This window comes from Asterias amurensis, chromosome 5, assembly GCF_032118995.1.
Source record: "Asterias amurensis chromosome 5, ASM3211899v1".
Taxonomy (NCBI): domain Eukaryota; kingdom Metazoa; phylum Echinodermata; class Asteroidea; order Forcipulatida; family Asteriidae; genus Asterias; species Asterias amurensis.
Window position 1 is genome coordinate 26963606 of NC_092652.1, and position 23304 is coordinate 26986909.

The 23304-nt window shown below is 37.6% G+C and overlaps 1 protein-coding gene across 5 annotated transcripts in view; it reads right to left on the reverse strand.

Moving 5' to 3' along the window:
- LOC139936896 (semaphorin-5B-like) overlaps positions 1-23304 on the reverse strand; it is a 158916-nt gene that overhangs the window by 14996 nt on the left and 120616 nt on the right. For 4 of the 5 annotated variants that reach the window (XM_071931708.1, XM_071931709.1, XM_071931712.1 and 1 more), the window contains 8 exons: positions 22311-22426; positions 11158-11231; positions 8136-8215; positions 7150-7197; positions 4557-4633; positions 2656-2730; positions 2124-2185; positions 1181-1366 (listed from right to left, as the gene is read on the reverse strand). In XM_071931708.1, coding sequence (XP_071787809.1) covers positions 1181-1366; positions 2124-2185; positions 2656-2730; positions 4557-4633; positions 7150-7197; positions 8136-8215; positions 11158-11231; positions 22311-22426 — 718 coding nt within the window. The remainder of the gene's footprint in view (positions 1-1180; positions 1367-2123; positions 2186-2655; positions 2731-4556; positions 4634-7149; positions 7198-8135; positions 8216-11157; positions 11232-22310; positions 22427-23304) is intronic. The other variant, XM_071931710.1, reaches the window with a different exon arrangement.

Consider the following 23304-nt stretch of genomic DNA (forward strand, 5'->3'; position numbering starts at 1 on the left):
TTTTAAGACCCTCAACAAAATTAAGACCAAATTAAGTGAACACAGAAGGGGGGAAAGAGCTGTACCCGCTCACACTTTGTGTTATTTTTTTAAACATTCATAGTCATTAAATTTGGACAATTCATTCGATTTTTAAAGACCTTTTAAGGATCCACAGAAACCCTAGAGTAACCTTACCTAAATACTATCCATGTTTCAAATTTCCTAACTTTCAAAATCCTTGTCACTGATTTCAGAGAAAGAAAAAAACCCACTTTCACTTGAAAACTTGGAATTTGGAACTGAATGCACTCTTAGAAAACCAAAGCCTTGTGCTATCCCTATTAAATCTTTCATAAAATGCACACAAAAGGAAATATCAACTTTGAACTTTGACATCTAAGGTAGCTATCCAGTGATTTAAGATTCCTGCCCTCTCTCTGTCCTATCAACCTATCTCACCATCTGTTTTTATCCCCTTGTACAATAAAGTTTGCCATCCTATACTTGGTCTTCGTTCATGTGCTCAAAAAGAAAGCCAGTGGCTCTCGAGGGATATGAGTTGTACTGCTTGTAATGGAGACTAATTCCATGTATAATAAAGGCTAACCATTTCAATTAATGTCTCATGTTACCTGATTATGTCCTGCCTTTGGGAATGCTTGTTATGTTATTAAGCTGTTCTTTAACCAATTTGCAGAGCAAGAAATCAAAATTGAAACCAAATTTGATATATTTAGTCAATTCCATATTTTTGGCAACCATTTATAGAAGGATAATGCAGCATGTCTGCATAGAGTTGGAACTTGCTCTGTCTGGAGGAAGTCAATTACTTCTTATAACTGTGTGACCATTTTGATTGTTTTAAATCACTTTATCATATTGAGGGTTGAAAGAAAATTGACTGGTTCCTTGAAGTGGTTAAGAGTACTCACTACTTGCACTCTGACTCATCTAAGCCAAAGAGTGCTTATAAAGCCCATACCTCAAATGTTTTATAACAGATAAACTGTCAACTAATTAAAAAAAATAATTAAGAAACTCATTAAATGAGACCTTAAAGTTAAAAATAAATTAACAATAATAAATAAAACAATTTTTGTACTTCATGCAATGATGATGAGCAAATGATGTAAAAAAAAATTAAATAAAGAAATAAAAAGAAAGCAATAAAAGTCATGCTCGTCAAGAGGCCATGTACCTGAATTTCTCACGACAACAGCAGTACCTGAGCAGTTAGTAACCTGAATACTGTCACCCTCACAGGATGATCCTCCGCATTTAGGCTCCGGAGAATCACAGACTCGACGTCTGCAGAGGCAGTTTGAATCACCGCTAGGGTCATGGCATGGGAACCAGTCACTCCAGGCACTGTAACCTCCATCAACTGTAATGAAGGAACCGGTGTTGAAGGGAAAGATATTAAAACTGAAATAACCTGGATCATTCAGGGGATATTGTGTAAAATTTGGTGATGTGTGTTAGGTCTGTATGTATAATCGTACTTGCCCAAGTTCTGTGAACAAAATCCACAGGCAAATCACTTGGGTGGGATTCGAACCCATGACCTTTGCATTGAAATAGCATATGTCTTACCACTAGACTAGCAAGCTAGCCCGGTGGGTACAGGCAATTCCCAATAACAAGGATCATCACAAACCATCGACTTATTTTTGGTTCTCTATTTAAGTTTGGAAATTAAAAGTATTCCCCCGATGCAAAATCTTCGATTCAAGTGATTTTAGTGGTTAAAGGGAGGTCAAGTTGGCGTACTTATATCTTTCCTTGCCTTCCACCTCTGGAACCCCAGTTCAAATCCCAGTTCAGAACTTTGGACACTGCATTTATCAGTGCATATAAATCTGAAATTAAAAACGGTAGTTTTTATGACCGCAAATTAATGCTGTGGTAATATTTCCTTGCACTGTTTCCCTTGAGTGATATGATCCTTCCTCACTCTAACCATGGTAACCCAACACCCAAACTATTGAACTCTGATTACAGACCCCTTGCATTTGACATCACACACCAAAGACAGCGCCTCCACTGAGGTCTTGTGATTTGAAGGGTTGGGGTGGTTATAAAAGTTGGCACTGTCTTATGGGGCACATCACTCTTTCAAGATTGTCTCTTTATTTCCTTACCTTCTCTATTGGTTACTGGGCATGAGGTTATCTGTTGTATCCAGTGTGTTTCACCCTTACTGCTACAAAAAGAAAAAGAGGTTTACGGATGTAAGATTTAAAGTTTGGACAGTAGAAATACAGATTTTGTGAGAGTTTCACATATGGGAAATACCCATAGATGGAACACTTCCTTCTTTTAGAAGACTCTCGATTGTATTCAGGAGGCAGTTTCACTTAGAAACCATTTACACATACTAGTACAACCATCCTGAAAAAATGTCTAATAAATGTAGTCAATAGTTAACCTTTGTTCTTGGAAATGTGTGTAAGTTGAGATATGTAAACAATTCAAATTTTCTTCCCTCTACTGTCAAACTGAGTTTTCTAAAATGGTAAACAAGTTTTCTTAACTAGTTAACTGAGTTTTCTTAATTTGTTTAAATGATAAAACCCATTTCTTTTTTAAGTGGTGAACTGATTTGTTTAGGTGGTGAAGTGAGTTTTCTGGGTAAATTGAGTTTGCTTAACTGGTAAACTGAACTTCTCTTACTTTTTGGGTTTGGTTGTACAGCGTCTGGCATATGTGTCCCATCCACAATACGGATCTCTAGAATCCAAGCATTCCCTGAAAGAGTAAAAATCATTTTGTAAATCATTTAAGAGTCATCTTAAAGGATCCTTGATGCTGATGTCGCTGAGGTCAAACAACAAACTGCTCACAAGTGTTTGCGCCTAATGCACAACTCTCAGCCAATAAGAGGTCTTTTTATGACCTCTGGGAGGGCGCTGCGTTACCTTGTAATGTCATATGCAAGGGAGACGTAGTAATTTAAAGACTAACTTACTACATAAAAACTGCATACATTTCGTCGCAACAACTACTATCAATGGATAGACACTTGGGGAGCTAAGATTAGTTCCAGTTTTCAAAACATATAAATATTCATTTGAGTAAGGCATACCTTGGTATCTACTCTAGAATAGCAAAGGTCATAGGTTCCAATCCCACCAAAAAGTGATATGACCATGGTTTGTTTTTCACAGGACTTGGGAATGTATTGAGTATACAGTGTTTTAATACACATCGGTTTATGAGTAAAACACGAACAATAAAGCATACCTTCTATGAATAGGAACAATCTTTTTCCCTTAACGCCTGTTTTTTTTTTTTTTCATGACAAAACAGAACAGTGGTGAAGTATCAATGTTTAAAAAATTAAATTGAGTGATGAATGTTCGCACTCAGAGGAAGTGCTCACTTTTCTGCACGGCACAATAAAGACAAATCTCTTACTTTACTGAACCACACCCATTTCTCAGTACATTCCTTATAAAGAGTCTTTCTTATTAATTTTACAAAGCAATTTGTCAATTAGTTCAGGAAATCCTATTTATTTGAGATCTGAGTAGGGGATTATTGTCAAACAATTGTGTAAATAACTCAGGAAAACCCCCCACAAATAACCTCGGTAAAACTTCAAAGTTTGGTTAAATATATATATAAATGTAACTCCTAAAAATAGTTCTTAATAAGATAAACAGTTCAAATGAAAAGTGTTATGCAAGTCATGCATGAATGGATTAGCAACAAAGAAATCATGACAAATAAAGCTCCATGTTCATTTTCTTTTTTGAAAACTAACGCCCAGACTGAATACATTGAACACCCAATTGTTGATATTCTGGTTTTGGTTTTCTACAGTTGTTTTGTTTGCATTTGTCTCCATCCATTTTGTTTTATTCTAATGTGTGATCGAGGGTGTCCTTTTCAGTGGGCATGCACGTCTGCTTGGGGTTTCCACAATGTATTTTGATGTTTGTACAATTTAGGTAATAAACTGAACTAAACTAAACCAAAACCAAACTTAAAGTTACAAAACACCCTGTTACTGAAGACCAAGTAACTGAATACAACTGAACACCCAGTTGTTGATTTTCTGGGTGTAGTCGCTATATCAACACAGTAAATTTTATGCCCAATTCTTGATCCAAGACTGTTTTATTTCCCGCCTAGTCAGTGTGTACATGTCAAAACCCATTAGTAGAAACAGTTCCGACCAGACGGCACTGTATGGTTACTCTCACATGACTCAACTTATATTACGTTCCCTGTTTACTGTTGGGATTACTGATTACAATGATCTATATTAGTTGGTTAGTATTACTGGAACTATTTTGACTAATCAAATCAGGTTGGTTTTGAAAATTTAAGACTTATGCGGCAGACCACAAACTGACATTGATGATAAGCAGTAAAAATTCGCTGAAATCAAGACATTTTGTACCTAAATCTCTGAAAGAATATGGCAAGTTTTTATTAAAAAATGATATTATTGATGTATGCCAGCATTTTCAACTAACAACTCTGAACTTCCTGCAATTTCCTTGAAAATCAGACAAATTTGTACAAAATAAATTCAAAATAAAACTTGACCAATTGGAATCACTTACTTCATTGTGAGGTAGAGATGACATCGTTGCAGAGGTACCTTCACTACACCAGCTGATCGTCCAACAAAGAGGGCGCCCTAATATGAAAATCAAATATGCAAATCAAATAAATACTAAACAGATATTTCATTAGAAAATTCTCATGTTTATCTTTTAAAAGTTTTCATTTGTACTTTTTAAATGATTGACATCAGCAGGGGTTAGACATGCTAATATTATTTGATAAAACTTCACGTGGATGTAACACATGGACTAAGCCTTCGCTCAGCATTCTCAATTAGTTGTTTCCTTTGTTCTTATTTTGTTTCCCAAGCTACTCTTGTGTACTCCAGGGGGTGAATGTTGGAAGCTTTAAGTGTGTGTGTCATGTAGGGTGTGTAAGCCTGGCTGCAGGAAGGAATGGCTTCAACTAAGAAAGTCTATGTCCCCCAATCTAAAGCTGTTTAATTTACTTCCCGTCGATACGGTATGACATGACAAACATGATTCAAAAAGTCTTGATAAATGTGAACGACTTTCTCAAGTTGTGTCTAAATTGCTGGCTGAACGACTTTGTCAAGCTATGTTCAAATTGCTGGTTATGGCTGTTACTAAGGGTGTTGCTCTAGGTTTCCCATACATTAACTCTTCTTTTCACAAGATGATCTAGCTGCAGCCATGGCCGTCAATTTGGACACAGCCTTAAAACAATGCAGAAAAATGTTTCTATGGTTCCCACTTTTTCAATCTTGAGAAAGTTTGTCATAAATTCAGCAATTCAGACGGCAACTTTAGGTTACAATATCACCATCAGGAATGACTCAAGGTCTGTATGGTGAATGTGCACTAGTAGATGGAGGTATAACCACAGATAAAATCTCTCATGTGAGTTTTGATGTTCCGAAAAGAATTGTTGGTGGCCTCCATACTACAACCTGTGGTGTCCTCCATATCACCTTACATTAACAGAAAATTTGAACTTCAGTTTATTTCTTGTGACCAACAGAATTATAAAGATTGACCTTTTTTGCTAAATTGAATGATAGAATATAATTGCACTTTAATTTGCGACTTTCACACGCAACAATGAAAAGCAAGAAGGTCTTGGGTGTTTCGATACCCATCAATTTCTTCATCACATAAATATCAAGTTATGTTTGCCAGACATAGCTCAGGATTCAAACACCAGGGAATTGAAGTAGTGACATGTTTTTCACCTGTTCCAATTAGACCTTATATCTTTGGAGCTCCAAAAATTTGACCTTCTGACCTTGTTATTTTTTCAGGAGGAAATTCAAATCACTATTGGGTGATGAGTAGAAAGGTGCTCCCTTGTGTGCTTAAATCGATCTAATTGATTTTAAAGGTACATGAAACTTCAATTCATTGAGTTTTAACTGGTATCGATACCGTCATAGGTTATTGAAAAGGTATCAAAATATAACCAAAAAGGTACTTAAATTCTTAAAGGAGTGTTAAGGAAAATTATCTTAAAAATGATCATAGTAGTTCTTATGTTGCGCTTTTAACAGGCATCTCAAAGAACTTGATATTTTAACGACAAGTTTGAAATATTAGACCCATTTTCAATAGCACCTTTAGGGTTCACAAGGTGATGTGCAGCAATCTACAGCCAACCATACCAGAAACACCAGGGCAAACCCTGGAAAGTTCTCTTATATGCTTAGTCGACTTCAAAACAATAATAAAAACAATATTTGGTTTTCATATAGCGCTTTATACACCATCTCTCAAAGCGCTTCAAACATTATACCCCTGGTCACTGGGCCATTTCATTCCTTTAAACCATCTCAGCTCCCTGGGGAGTATACAGCCTGTGCTGCCAAATATGTAGCGCACCAAAGCTAAACCAACCTCAAGAACCCTCTCTGCCCTAACAGGGCTTCGAACCCACACTCTGCTGAGCAGAAACACCAGAGCTTGAGTTCAGTGCTCTTATCCGCTCTGCCACGATACTCCATGGTTTCTTTTATGTGCATAACACAGCTCACAGACCTAGTGCTTTAGGTACAGGTCCTATCTGAAGTTGCCTTTCACGTAGAAGTGAAATGCAATTATAGTACTACGATATAAATAATGAGTAACTTTTACTCACCTTTTTTCAGGGACCTTAGAATCTTGTGAGTGCATTATTTATAAAATAAAAAAAATTGCAAGAAACCCACGTTGGATTAAAAGTTTGATAACCTGATAGAAAAAAAGTATGGCACAACTGCAATGGGCACACAGCTTTTTTTCTGCCCAACAATTACCAGTGAGTATTTTGTAGGCATCTTTTAAAGTAATGTTGTTGAGGTGTTGTACCTTTATCCCAGTTGCCATGTGGTATGCCAGGTGTGTAGAGTTGAAACACTGACAAATCCAACACCCCTAGCGCTAGGTATAATCCCCCACCCTAGAGACACACACCCTCAGGCGCTACTGGTTTCTTATCCCCTACCCCAGGGGACTCTCTGGCATTCTCGCCGGCAATGAAAAAGAAAACCCCGCCACTCTTTAGGAAAATAAAGATATTTAAGGCATAAGTGGCTTGTGTCAATACAAAGAGGCTGTTTGCTGTAGAGGATGAAAAACAATCTGAATGTTGTCCTACCGTCTCTTTGTGAAGCGTGATTTTCTTGAGGGGCTCACATTGGTTGTCCTGGGGAAAAAAACGAACAAGGAAAAAAAGTATTAAGCACTTTGTTAAAGGGATGAACTCCAAACTTTTTTATTTTATTTTTATTTTTTTTATATATTCAAGCCATTAACACAACTGGGCGCAACTTCACATAGCTGTTTAGCAGGAAATTCTGCTGAGCAAATTCCTTTGCTATGCGCAAATGAGTGGGGTGCCAGTCACATCAGAGGTAACTGTACACTATTTTGGCTGGTAACCTACTTTTCCTAAGCAAGAGTTTTCTGTGCTTACATGCTTTATGAAATGGGCTCTGAACATACAAATTCATTTCTAAAGAATATATTTTAACTTCAATATTTTGAAAGATCAACTTGCTTTGTCAACTTTTGATTGATTGATCAGAAAAGTTACAAAATGAAAGAGTGTGACAAGCCAGTTATCGGAAGAAATAAATTTCTGTAAGTCTACTGCAAAGAATTGCAATAAGGTATCAGATGCCAAAAAGAGTTACACAGGAGCAAGAACGTGTTTGCGTCTTCATCTTCTTTGGTTTCCCCCCAGGAAAAGGAAATAATTGTAAGTTCACACGTCAGGTTATAAGAACTGGGGTCAAAAAGTGCAAGTAAATGAGGGCAAGCACGGCAGCGTACAACAGGTGCTCCGAGTCTCATGTTTGAACTTGGGTTTGGGTAAAGTCATAAATTCAAATTCACTTAAGAAAGAAGGTTTACAATGACAGCTTTTCTTCAAATATGGAACGCTTGGCTATGGGAATTGTCGCTGGGAAGAAACATGAAGGGATGTATCCAATCTTTTATTATTTCCTGCAGTTACTAACAAAATAAACAGGTATGGAAAGGGCTATATCTATAACAAATAATGTAGTAAAATGATACAAGCAAAAGCAAATACATCCAAGAATTAAAGAGACAAAGACACACAAGTCACGAGATACTTACTGGAGTAATGCACAAAACCTCCAACTCACAAGCTTTGTCGATTCCAGGTAACTTAACAACCTTGGTTATCTTTCCATCCTCTGCAAAAACAAAAACATTTGAGTTAGATACACATTTCACACAATTCTGAGTGCTATTTGCATCTACTAAAAAGATTCAAAATGTTGGCGATGGATTTCATTGAAAGACTTACTGGTTCCTAACACAAAACAAGAGTTAATACTCTCACAAGAGGTAACCGGTACTCCAAAACTTCAAATTTGCCTCAATGTTCTAACATTCAGACTTTATTTTGTTCAAGTTACAGCAATTTCTTCTTCAGTTTGAATTACAATTCTGTAATCCACAACAGTGTTGTTTTTCCCCAAAATGCACTTGATCATTATCTATGGCTGTGGCTAAACCAAGAAACTTTGGCTGTGGCTACAGCTGTTGGCAACAGTGACAACCTTGCAGAAAAGGCCTTTACAACGTTCTGGTCATAGCCACAGCTGAAGCTGCCAATACATTGACACTGACTTAGTCACATCAAAGTTCACCGTAATCAACTTTATACTCATATATCAAGTATTATCTTCAAGTACGCGCTAATCCTCCAATCAGATTCGCAGAATGGAGTGGTGATAAAAACCTATATTGCACGGCTAATATCACTACCATGCGTATAGTGTGTTCTATGTCACGCGCCAAGTTTGCTTGAAGATAAATACGTTTCGGCCTTGTTGGATATGGGACGCAGAAGCGCTATATTTTTCCGTATTCCACTCACGCTTGTGTGATAACTTATAATACTTACAATACTTTTTTTTTTTTTTAATAATTATTTGTTTTGTGATTTAATTGGGGATTATAGGCCTATAAGTTTTTATTTCTTGTAATGCTTTTCATTTTGCTGTTAAGCGCTTTGAGGAATGCCAATTCATATTGCGCTATATAAATACTGTTTTATTATTATTATTACAACCTCGGTTCAAGTAATGAAACCATTAACAGAGCTACTGGCACTACCAGATTTATCAAATTTTCACTTGGACTAAAAGAAGCTTTGCCAACAAGGTGAAGGTAGATTAGTTGCAGACAGTGGAAGCACCCTGCTATGAATCTTAAGGAGCGATACCGTCCCACTGTGGGATAAGGATGAGGCTGGCGCTATCGCTATGGGTGTAAACTTTCATAGCGGTTTCTGACTTGTTTCGGAAGTCATTTGCCCTTTTTCCCCTGCTGGTTTTTAAAGTGCAACTCCTTGCTGTAAATTTATGGGCCACTAACTAATGCAGGGTTTACAAAAGAAAATTTATTCAGTTTTCAATTGTTCCAAATATCACAAATCAACCTTACAAAACTATTGATGATTCAGGCTGGTTGTATGAATTTACTAAAGTAAATAATAATTGCCAAAAATCCTAATCCAATCACAACTAAACTTCAAACCACCACTTCACCCCAAACTGTAAAGTTCAACCGCATCCAAAACAATCAGTGGTACCACCTTGGCAACATCATCACCCATGCTGTGAAATTAGCGGAATATTGGTTGACCTTCGATGCCGCTCTGGACATCTGAGTGGGAACTCATTTTGGGGCAATGGCTGGCTCTGTCTGAGGGCTTGGTAAAGAAGTAGGCTAGTCGGTCAAGCCTGGGGCAACAGCGTTTGATATCTCTATGGTATTAGGTTTAATAGACTTGTTTGTGAAAGGAAAACGTGAAAATTATAAAACGTGGCTTGGGATTATGCTTTTTATTTTGTAGTTTGTTTGTAAAGCAGTGTGTGTAACCGAGATAATTGAAATAGGAAATTTCTAGTGGTTACTGAGTATGAGTAGTTTGCTTTTGAATATGAATTAAGAAAATGACCTCAGGAAAACATTAAATAAAAAAAACTTAGTTTATTCATTTTGATATTTTGTTGTATAATTTTAAGAGAAATAGAAGAAATATTGGTAAGTTATGGCTGTTCTTGAATTTCTTCAGCTTATTGTTCAAGAAAATGGAATGTTCTTTTTCCCCACTTGTTGTCTGTTTTATTTCATGGTTGACTTTTCCAGAATTTGAAAACACTGGTAGGTAAGGACACAATACACAAAATCCCATCACATAAACCAACATCATTAGATGGAAAAAGGAGTTTGAAACTTTGAAAGTTTTTTTTCTTCTCCTCTCCATCAGTCACAACTTTTTCCTCTCAAGCTGCCGTATTTCAATACCAATAACCGCTGGCAATGACACTCCCAGACGAGACGGGGCACACTACTGGGATAACCCACTAGTACAAAGCTAGTAACAGTCTGCTCCCCTAGCCTTTGGCTACGCATCTGACTCTTCAACCTCCAGACCAAGGAAGTAGTTGGAGATATTCTCTATCCGACCCTAGGCAGATGAAACTACTATTGTCGTCTTGAGGATTAATTGGGTGTGAATGGGTCGCCGTCGGCTTTTTGTTCTGAAAATGAGACAGCTTATTCTTCCTTGAGATTAGACAAGGGGGCGGAAAAAGTAGAGTAGAGAGTCGTTGGAAATTGGGTTTAAAGTTAGAAAAGTCATTGACATGAAGTTTGTAACCCTAAAAGTTAGTTGACTTGTAACTGACGGCAATTATTAAAGCTAAGAATACAATGTTCTCCTCAAGAAATTGCTGACTTGAGATGAGGGAGCGCTAAGTGGCAAGGGCCTTGGTATTTATTTTTTATTTAATTTTTTTATTTATGTTGTCTTGTTGCCTTCAAAGAACCTGTTCTCCTAGGGGCTGTGGCCAATGGTTGTCTCATGTATGCAAAGTTGCATGATCTTGCGTCACCTTAGGAGCCTATTTTCTAGAGCTGCATAGGCACAAAAAAAGTAGCCAACAACAGAATTTTGCTATCCAGAAAAGGTTCCACATGATACTGGTAAGCTGTTTTTTTTTTCTCAGCAGAAACTTGTTAAGCAATATTTTCTGTTTAAGCAGCTTTAATTGAGCCCAGTTTCTGTTATCCTTACTTATAATCCCATTAATGTTCTGAGATAATCAGACACTCTTCTTACCTGTTCCCATAAACATTACATGGTAGGTCTGGTTGTTTTGTCCTTCGACCACGTCCACGACAATCTTATCAAGCCTACAAAGAGAAAAGACAGAAAGATACAAGTTGAAGAAAGCTTTGACAATGAATGCACCTGTAGCTATAAAGGTAACATTGTTCTTCAAGAATAAGAGACGGTTCAAGTCTCAACATTTTCATCTTGGGCCACCATGCTGGAAAATGGTTCCCTTCCATTAAAAAGGAAAATAATTGAATTAAGGAACATGTTACAGTGTCAGTTTGCATTTATCTACAGAATGCCTAAAATGTTTAGGGTTACGGTTGAGGCATACAATCCCGTTCCCTATGGGTTTAAGACTATTCATTAAACACATGCCGCAAAAGGGATACTTCACTTTAGGACCAGGGGCTGTTTGGTTATGCGTGGGCCGATTTGCCTGTACCCTGGATATGGGGTTAGAAAGGCTAAGAAGTCTGGTCACAAAGATCAAGAAACTTCAACCAAATGAAAATATGAAGACTACGCCTAATGCCTGAAACATATGCCAGAGAGAAGACAAAAACAGATTGCTGCTTTTTCTCTACCGGCAATTAAATTTCAACACTTGGATGTGTGTGGGTGGGATGTAGAAGTGTCGCATAAACAGTTTTTATAAAAGGGGGATTCTCATGTTTTGATAAAAAATCTTCTCTTCATTGATCATCTCCAACCCAAGTTCAATGAATAAAAAAGATACAACACAAAACAAATATTTTCACTAAATGACGAAGTACCTCATCCCCAAGAGAAGTTTGGAGACAGAATATTTATGAATTTCCTCCTCTTCTTAGTGAGAGTTTAAATAAATAAATAGCTTCAAACTGAAAAGCTTCCACATAACTTTCTTTAAGAAATTTGAAAAATAAGTTGGTTTTTCTCAAGTGGGTGATCGCCCTCCCATAAATGACAGGAAGGAGAAACATTTACGTTGGCCCATGAATTATGTTATTGTAATCTAACCACAATTTAGTCCAAAAAGGAACTAATGCCTCTGTACCACACTTGGTTTTATAACTGTAGCAGATGTTTAAGTTCTCAACCAGATTTTTATTATGAGTAATAAAAAGGCTGAAATATGGGAAGGTCTCAATGTTACACGCCTTCAGGGAGTAAATGTAAAGTCATATTTATTATTTATGATGTTTGCGTGAAGTTACAGAAATGACATTTGACACTTTAAATCTGTAAAAGAAACAGTCGGATAAATGCAGAATGGAGGTTGCAGTTCATCATGTTTCAAACATTCGGATCAGTCTTCTCTCATGCTCTGAACAGAAAAGTTATAAGACGATTGTTTAGTTTACAAGAACGAAAACTCGATCTAGTCTCAGTCCCAGATGATTGTACTCTCACTATTTCTTGGCAATAGACTGTGCAAGTCTCTGAGCGTATATTAAAAGAATTGTGACTGTTAAAGTGTCTGAGTTTATTTCCTTCACACGTTCAAGCGATGTGCTTTGGACCAAATTGGTCCCAAAAATTGTTTGGATATGCAATAGGCTTGCATGTTCTACAAGATTCATCAGCCAATCAATCATGCACTGTCTAAAAAACACCACCTATGTAAAATACAATTCAAATAACAAACTACAAGGGAAACTGACTTTAAGTTCTGTTGGTAGAGCATCGGCACATGAGTCCAGGGGTCAGTGCTTTAAGTCTCGCTCCAGGTAATTTATCTTTGTTCCAACCCAAACTTAAAAAAAAGCTGGAGCACCGCTTTGCTCCTTAACACTGTCTTTATACGCCCCCCCCCCCCCAAAAAAAAAAAAAAAAAAAGATCGTCAAAAAAGGTAGCTGTGTGACCCATCAGTAGGGGAAGCATGTTATTGATCAAGACATACGCACACATTTCCTTAAGATCCCAGCACATTCCATGTCATTATGTGGTTGACCACGACCCAAAAGAGGAAGGTGGTATATAATTTCTGTGGCAATTATATCGGGCAGCGATAACAGCTGAAAGAGAAATTGTGTTTAACTAGGTAAGGGGAATGACCGTTGGGCGTCTGGGGTAAGTCTAGTATGGACAATAGACCCCCATGGACGAGGGTTCAATTTAAGTTAGAAGTCATCTGATGGAAACCATTGATTCAAATCCCAAGTCCAGACACTGATTTGATTAAAATGAAGAAAAATTATCAGCAGGTGTGAGGTAATGAAAGGTGCAATAGAAAAGGTAAAGTGATCGTCATGCCCAAATATGGCACGGTTATGGTAAATAGTATCTCAAGAAATTTAAAATCTTTACCATTTGAACCTCATTATTACCACAGTAATGGCAAATTGTGTCTCAAGATATTTACAATCTTTACCACATGAACTTTGATCGTGAACTTTGTGCAACCCAAATTCTCAATTTTGTTACCTGGTATCGAGTGATGTCTTGGATTGGAATGAGGTTACTTTTTCCTAGTGCGACCGCAAACTATGTCCAAGGGATTCTACAACTTTCAGCAAACTACAACCAAGGGATTTTACAACTTTGACCCAACCTCGATAACTGCCCACTGTTCAGTATCAACCACAAACATTTATGGACAAATAGTAACAATTGGAAAAATAGTAACGATTAGCAAAAGGATAAATAGAGTATGACAGACTTCAGAGATTTACACTCAGATACTTAAGATTTCCATTCAGTGTGAAATTAAAGACGACGGTTCAATGATCTTTATTGGATTCCAAAGTCAAGGCCCAGCCTTTGTCCTTTCTTTAAAAACAATAAAAACAATGCTTTTTGAGATCAAGGTTAACAGCTATACATGCCTGGGAGAGTTTTATTGCATTAAATTTGATATTGTGATGGCATGCTTGATGCCCCGAGGAGACATAAAGATGTTGTTTAAGATTCCTTGATGGGTCCTGGATACCTTAGAGAGGAGACACTGCTCTGTGGAAGAATCTTAAAGCTAGTCCGGAGACAAATCAACATCTCAACGCTGAGAGAATTGATGTCCAAAAGAAACCACATGATGACAGAGAAATTACTGCTACCTCAAAGCTCTGTCGATAAATGTTTCATTTGATTTGTTTATTTCTGAAGTTCTTCTTTCAAGAACTTGCTTTATGGATGTATCACTTTTTTGGCTGTTCACCGTGTTTACTTTAAAAAGTTTGTTAATAGATAATATAGATAAAAGTTGTTCAAGTTTTCATCCCATATAATTATTATTACTTCAATATTTTTCTTCTTGTTGCCCCTTACCAAGGATGGGTTTTATTTAGCCTTGTTTGGGGCAGGTTTGCAAAAAAACAAAGAAGTATATATACATACAAAACTCCCTCTGAGGGCAAATTATTCACAATTATTAACCATGGGCTGTCGATTCATAGTCAGCCACAAAGTCTTCCCCATTGGCATCAAATACCTCACACCTCCTTTTGACACAATAATTAAACATGAAGTGCAAACATCTTGAATGTAGCTCACATCCACAAACGTCCATTTTAGAATGTCTTAAGTAAGACCCAACCATAAGACGTCCACTATAACCCTAGCGACCAGTCTCTTCCGGAAATCATCCAGTAATGAATCCTTAATCCCCCGGGTCAGTTTTTAAAGCCATTCAGATCTGCCCAGACAGCTGAGTGGTCAGATGATGTTATTGCTAAGTATAAAATTTCCACTTGTCTCTGTTTATTAGCAGGTGCCAGCCACACAAAGCCCCACCCATGGATAGGTGTTACTCAAAACCAAGGCCAATGGATAACTTAATATTACAGGTAAGCATGATGCCTAGATTATGGACCCACCATGTAATTAGTCATAATTGTTTTATTTAGGAAATTATGGATATTATTAAGAAGGTAAAATGTCAAGGTGGACTAATTGTCCGAACTGGTATGTCCGGTGGAAGACTTTGGAATGAATCAACGAATGAATGAATGAGGTCAGCTTAATAGTCACATGCAATGTAGCTAAATGTACCAGTGGTATAAACAGAAAAATTGATCCTGATTTTGATCATAAAGATTGATAACTATTTCAAAAGATGGTTGGGTAAAAAGGGTTTACCTAAAGATCGTTGGGTAAATAAAAAGGGTTTAAAACATTTGATTCATCTAGCTCATTTCTATCAGTATCAAAAAGCTGATACTTTGATTTAGAATTTAATTTTGACAGAAGAAAATACAAGGACCAATTTCCCAACTGGCTACGCCATAAAACAAAAACCTTTACGCATTCTTGGCCGATGTGACCTAAAGCTCATAACTTCCTTCCTTTTTGTTAAGATTCTCAAGACTTTAATGGATGTGTAGTTTACAGCCATGGCTCCAGACTATGTACACATCTGTCTCCAAGAAGTCTGAACACATCCTCTCGGGTCCTTGGGTCATCTTTAATTATCAACTTTTTAGTCAAAACAATAAATTATTAAACACTTACATGGTAGGTCGGTACCTTTTAACAAATCAAAGTTGTAAAAATAGTTATATCTTGTAGTGGGTGGGGGGCATCCATAAATTTATAAATTTAGAAGTGTTGTAATCTATACATGCATGGTCGTGGTATGTACGAGGGCTTGGAACTATTGGATATTAGAAAAGGATAAGTTCATTTGAGGAGCGAGGCTTTGTAAGAAAAAAAAAAAAAAAAATTAAGAAACCATCATATATTGGAACAACAGTTCCTTGATATAAAAATATAGCTGTTCTCGGTCAATTTCTGCAAAATAGCATTATATTCAACTGAACTGATAAGTTCTTCTTTTTAGCTGTGCTAAGTTGGCATTCAGTTTAGCAGCGTAGACACAAAAAGAAGCAAAAAAAAGTGCAAAAAATGCAAAAAGTGCTCATGTTTGTCAAGGGAAGATTTCTGAAGTTTTGTGTTAATCAAAGAATTTTTTCATTTATTCTTGGCAATGTTGTGCACACCCTTTACATACTTCTCAACACATGAACGAACCTTCAGTATGTCCACTTAGACCTTAATTTAATGAATGACAATCTCCAAGACGGACTTTGACTTACATAACCAATTTTGCTGGCTTCCTTTATCTTGAAGTGGTTTAATAAAGGAGTGGTTACATCACTCAGCTCTCACTTAGAGGGTTATTGGTTCAAATCCTGGGCTTACTGCTCAGATGTCAACAGACAATTATTGAAACAAATATCAATCTAGGAACAAAACGGCCAAAGTCTAGAAATCCAAATACATAACTTGAGATTGTTAAAACCCCCTACAGAATGGGGACTTCGTCCCTTATCACCACTTTCTCTGGTTGACAGATATCAAAGCAAACTCCCTAAATTGGACAGATGGAAATCCAAGAGCAGATCTGACCCTCAATGACCTTACAACACCAGGTCAACTTGAGGAATCTTCGCCCTGGGCACCGGTAAAAGCTGAAATCCTCTGAAAGTGAACACTACAGATTATTTGATTACCTGTCTTGTAGCGAGACTTGAGGAGGGAAAGAGGAAAGTGTTACAATGACAGAAAGACTGGGGCCACTTAAGCCTGGTCTGTCTTGACTATTTATTTGCACAATCCTGTCCGAATCAAAAGGACCAAAGGGGTAGAAAGACCAAGGGAGACGATGACAAGGCAGACCTGGAATTTCATCTTTGAACACGTCTATCAGAAAATCAGGGCACTTCTATAACAAAATCTTGAAGTTAATGGGAAACTTTTGAAGGGCACCAAGGCCAAGACAAGGGGCAACTCGTGGCCTCTGTGGCCTGTATTTCCAAGCCTGACACTTTGGGAGGAGGGTGGGTAAAGACTGTGACAACCAAAAAAAGGGTTGTAGCAAACTAAAAGTTGTCATCACTTTGCAACATTTCTCTCCAACTTTACCATTATTTATGTTCACCTGAAGTTTGACCCCAAAACATCTTTCTTTAATGACCTGACCGGCCATTAACCTTCTTCTTGATAAATTATTATCAAATTTAACCAGAAACTACAGATCAGAACAGATGGACTTGCATGCTATCAACTTGACACAGTTTGACCCTTTTCAAGATTCTAGATTTTCTCTTTTTTCGAAATCCTAAAACAGTGGTTCCTGAGGTAGTAAAATAATGTCATTTAATTTCCAAGCGCCACTAAATCAAATGGTGTAATTACTATATCCTTAAGCCCTGTTTCTTCGGGAGTTTATAGAGGTTTTCTTATACTCAGGTCATGCTACTCTAGATTGTAAAAACATTTCCCAACTCAAATAAATTGTTTTGTGAACCTAAGAGGACAGTGGAACGATCAACTTCTTTTCAACCCTCTGGCAACCAATTAAAAAACAGTTACCTTAAATGAATAAATATGAACAAAAGTAAACATAAATTAAGGCGGTGTGGTTTTCCTTCTCATGTGGTTTTATTGGGCTTTAAATCAATGTAATAGGATATCGTAGCCCCTCCCCAAAGATCTAATCGATGACATAAGTTAAGAAACAGGTCAGATTTTAGTGTCAAAGTTCATAAACCCTTGAAGGTATTCCACAAGATCTTACTACACATTGACCCTTATTCTTAAGGAGACCTTGATCCATGGAACCCTCAAGGCAGTTCCGTCGCTGTCCTCCCTTGTGACAATCTTAACCAACCTCATTCCTTGCCTCTACTCGTCAAGGGCAGAAACTATTTTAAGATAAATAGGTTAAAAAATTAAGTTTCTTAAACCATCGGCTATAGGAATGAATACTATCTTTGGATCAAGATAAGGCACCATTTTGATGAGGTTTCGTCGTAAACTTTTGGCTACTGGAATAAATACTCTCTCTGATTCAAGATAAGACACAGCATTGATTAGGTTTCTTATACTTTAAGCTAATGATGCGCATTCCTTTCTTTGAATCAATACAGCATAAAACACTGGAAAAATGCAGTTACTGGAACCAATAATCTTGTTGAATCAAGACATGGCACAGTTTAAAGAGTCAAAAGAAATATCTCGTTGCTGGAGAGACTGCTTGCAAACTGCCTAAAAAACTTAGAAAGATTCTAAAAAATCTTTAAAAGCAAGTTGATTTTCTGGAACACTGAAACCTGCCGTTACTAAAATTCAGGAGGCCATAATCATTACCCTAACTTGAACTCCAAGTTCAAGTCTGCAACATGACAGCCGATCAAATCCTAAATTTTTGTGACACTTTTTCCTCATCCCCTTAAGGTAGCTTTCCCAGAGGCTTTCCTCACATCTTTTGATATGGATCCGGTCCATTAAATATTTAGTTGTTGGCTTGTGTTACACTGTAGGCTTGGCATACTTGTGGTCACATTGTCAGAGTGGTGTACAATTTACAATGTTTCAACGATCTTAACTTGAAGGTCTTCAGTGCGGAGTTTATTGAATAAGAAAAACTTGATTGCCGCTGATATGGAATTGATTCAATAAACAACAATTGGATAGTTTGTTAAATGGTTTCTTTTCTTTGAATTACTTCAACAGATTTAAGGTATTCATTAAAATATGTACTGTGAAAAAAGATTGCTTGTCAAGGAAGTGGTTTTCCAACTTTTGCAGAATTGGAAGCAAAAGGGACTATTTTGTGTCAGAAATGAAGCCAGATTTCAAATCGTTTACATCTCAAACACACAGTAGGAAAACTACTTTTGTATTTATAAAAAGCTTTGAAGATCTAAAAAAAAAAATATATATATATACATCTTTTTTTAATTAACAGTTCCCCCCTTTTTAGGTAAGTTACGAGAAAAATACTGAGGCAATAAGCCTCTACTTTCCAACAATAAAACAACTTTTATAAGCGGACAGTAAGCCTTCCCCCTGAATAGTTGAATCACTGAATGGGATGTTTACCAGTCTATTTCTAATTGCAGGAATGAAGGCAGGGGATTCAACGGCCAGCCAATCATCCCCTAATAATGAATGTCGTTCCTTGAAAGGATATTGTACTTTGTGAATCAAGTCAAGAAGGGACACAGGAATAAGAATTAAGTCTTGAAGGATTCTCAGCTCATCTTAAGGAGGACGTCATCGTTCATTAATTCATCTTGGAGGTAATTAACCATGACAGTTTGGTGATCATATCAAGGGATGGCCAGAAGGGCTTGGCAAGGTCAAGTACTTTAAGGTTGGTACTTGTTATGTAGTTTTGGATTGGAAGCGTTTTATGGAAGAGTTGGCCTCAAACACTTTAACAGAGAATTTAATATTTAATAACCGTGGTGTAGCATTGACATGGCATCGCAAGAAACAATTAGTAGTGTATGTATTCCTGGCTTTTTTTAAGGAGCAACACAAAACAAATCTTTGAATTAAACCATAAAGTAAGGAAACATACCTTTTGGCTCTATAGTTTATTATACTATAGGATGTACAACACAAAATCGCAGTAATAATTTTGGTCTAAACACTAATCAGTGATGTTTAAGTTTACTCATTTCTAACAAGTTGAGTTAGTTGGACAATTGTGTGCCTAACAATCAATCACAATCTTTAACCAAAGGTTCCTCCTGTGCTGGTATTCATTGAAGTTTTCATACAAAAGTTGTAGTCTTACTGAATACAATATAGAAATTGTACTTCAAGTGGACACTACATCTCCCATGTTAAAGTAAGGAGCAAAGTCCTCAAACTCCTATGAACCACAACCCTTGTGGGAAAGTGGTTTACTATGATTTCCTCAACCCTCTCAGCAGGTAAATTAAAGTTCCCTTAGGGTCTGAGTTTATGCGATTGTGGTGCCACCGCCTTCAAGAAAACACAAATTTCACAATTCCTCCCAAGAGTTTACTTCTCTGATCATTGTTTGTTGTCTCCGATTGGTTTCAATGCACAGAACACAATCAACAAAGGAGGTTAATTTGAGCGCTTTGTCCGTCCCGACCGCAATTTGTGGAACAACCACAAGTCTGGAGTTAGGCTAGGTGTCCAGGTGTATTGAAGTGAGAATCTAATTTGGGTTTGGATTATTCTGAAGAATGAAATGAAGATAGTTGGCGTCACAATTCAACAAATTATTGCGTTACTGGTGGTTGGATAAAAGATAAAGAATAACACAAGGTCTACCAACCCCAAACTCTATCAATCTGTTGACAACAATTTACAATTGAGAGATAGTTACACCACTTAAACACACCTTGCCTTCATAAGACATCTTCTGTTTGCTCCTCAATAAATACTTGAAAGGGGGATCTTATGGGTTGGTTGCGGCTGTATGCTCGTTTGCTTCTAGACTGTTCAGTTGAAGAATTCTACATGATGTGTTATGGCTATAGATTTAGAACAGGGTGGGCATGCAGCCAACAGGGAAGTATCATAAGTTGATATGCATGACAACCCCTTGCACCCCCCCCCCATACTCCATAAACCAGGGTAGCTGAAAAGTGGAACTTCTACCCGCACAAACTCGGGACTTTCATCTTCACAACATCACTAGTCACTCTCTTCCAGCATAAAATATAAAACACACTTGTTTATGCTTGCTTTCCCAACAGTTTGGCAAGACTCTAACTTAACATTAGACCTGTGCCTTTGAATGGTTTACAGAAAAGTGCGCCTTACAAATGCTGTATAAATATTATTTTCTGCATACAAGCGTGGGCTTTTTCAAATATCGTCACTATTCTTATATTCCAAACACGTGAATGAAAAGTACAACATCAGAACCCAAAGTCAAGACTGATGAATTGTAGTTTATGACAGTGGTCAACTAGAGTGAGGTGTGCCTTGAATACTATTTAGGTCTTTAGGCATGAAGAAAACTTAGTTGACCCAGCACCTCGACCCCTTCTCTGACATTTACCCATTTCACAATTACGCAGTGACTTAAATATGTAATTAAAGAAGGACACTACATGGAAACTCCTTTATAACTGCCCCTATTACAATGCAATGAAATTTAATTGTTACTGACAGAATAATGTATCCACAGCCCACTACCTAATCAATCTTCCTCAAGTTGAAAACTTACCCTTAATGTTACATCAATCCTGTGAGGTGATTGAATTTATCAGTCAGGATGTGTTTTGGACAGCGGAGGGGCATTTCACTCTGCTAATGGTTATAGTTATTGCTTTTTTAGTAATTTGGGTGGCTACTAGTTTCCTGAGTGTGCCCAGTCAGTTAGAAATATTGAGCAAGTACAAAAAATCCCAATAGATGAACCTGAACTTTTCCCAATAGATGAACTTTCTAGTTTTTGTACAAAGTAAAACAAAGCAAGACACATACAAAATTCATCTTTGAGTTAGCAAAAGTTGAGACCATGCAACCTTTTCTAAATTGAGACAGCGATTTTGTGCGTATGCACCCTGGATACAAGGGTCTCAACGCCAACAAAACAGCTCCCTCAACGCTTCTCACACAGCGTCATTATAAAGACATGACTTGCACATAGCCTAAGCGCCTCTCTCACTGCCTCTCCAGAACCGAACCCTATCTCACACACCTTGGTAGATTTACAATGTGTCCCAGATTGTCCACTGCTACCCATTGGGGAGAAGCTAAACATAGGTACACAACTGACTTCCTACGCTGGCTTCCCCACAACAGCTTGTTGTTTCCCTCAAACCCTCTCAGGGCCACTAGAAGCTTCTATATTCCTTCACACCAACCGTCTCAAGAGTATTGAGTTACAGTCTTCCCGCATCAATCCCTCCACCCTCCCCCCTCCTGGAATGGGCGAATTCTCCAGAGGAATCTATCCAAATCCATGGGTCGTAATTCAAACACGCTGGATAGAGGTCACGGTTGACGAAGACCACACCCTTTTTTTCTTAGAGGTAACCAAGGGAAACCAGGGGCTTGCAATCCGCAGGCGTTACGGATGCAGCCAAGTTTGGAGTAAAAACAGCTAGAGTTTAAACTTACTTTGGATTAGACAGAACAGACTTGGTTTCATGCGGTTGTGATTGCTTACAAGACACCAAATCAGATGACAAACTCCCAAAATAACTGGATACATTTTTAAGTAGCAGTCTACAAGGAAGTATATCCAGCATCTTCTGATGAGACTTATATTTGAAGTGGCAAGAAGCAATGGGGCTTGTGTGAGTTTGCATCTCATGGGCTGGGGTGGGGGTGAGATGTGTGTGGTCGTGGGTTTGTAGCCTGAAGAGTTATTTTCCAGCAGGCCTAATTAGAAAGCACCGACTACGTTTATCTGACAACAGTGGAAAAGGTAAAAGTAAAATCATAATCTTACTGTGGTTTGATGTTCTCTGTGAAGAAGACTGGTGCTCTCTCCGTGGGTACAACATCCTTGGCCATCAGTTGATACTTCTGGGCATCTAATAGATCTCTCTGCTGCGCCATGTCACACTGTAAGCAAATAGGGGACCAGACAAACAGAGAACCATTTAGGAGGACTACGTTTCTCATCTTAAGAAGGTTGGATTTAAGATTGGTATCATAGTGGGATACTTAAATGCAGATAGGCACTAAGCAAAAATAATATACTAAGCAACAAATAGCCATGATGGCATCAGGCCTTATACATCACCGTTGAATTGCCAATTGCGTTACTGTGCAGTGCGCATTTGTGCAGTGCGCAAAATGGTACACAATGGTAGATAGCAGCTGTGTGCTTATATTTAAATTTGATAAATATATACGTAGATATACAGCCCTTTGTTCGAGTTTGAGTGTTGATGTTTTGTTCACTATTACGGACTACAGATATCCTTTAACTATTACTGTGCGTTTATTTGTTATTGTTAAAGGATTCTAATCACAATAAGCGGAAGGAATTCTCGACACAACAGGACCAAAATAAATGGGTTTGTTATTCACAAAAGACAGTGTCTGTATGAAACAGCACAATTCCAATTAAGGAACACTGAGCAGGGACTATAGGGGTTAGGGGAGTAGGGGTTAGGGGACGGGGGTCTGAGAACAACAAAGCCTTGGCTACAGTCAAGACAGGATGGGAAGAAGGTTGTGAGAGTCTAGAAGACTTTACTCTTAATCCTGTAGGGTCTTAAGGAATAATACAACAGTGTTCATTGATGTAATATCTTCCTTCCTCTTAAGAATCTCATTTCAACATTGTAGTCAGGTGCTTCTTAAAGGGCTGGTCAAATGTCCGTAACTGGAAACACATTTTTAGTCGCGTTGAAAAACCAATACAAAATAACTCACTCAAGTTGAGAAAACAACAAAGAGATTTGTTAAAGATTTACCTTTCACAAATTCTGTCA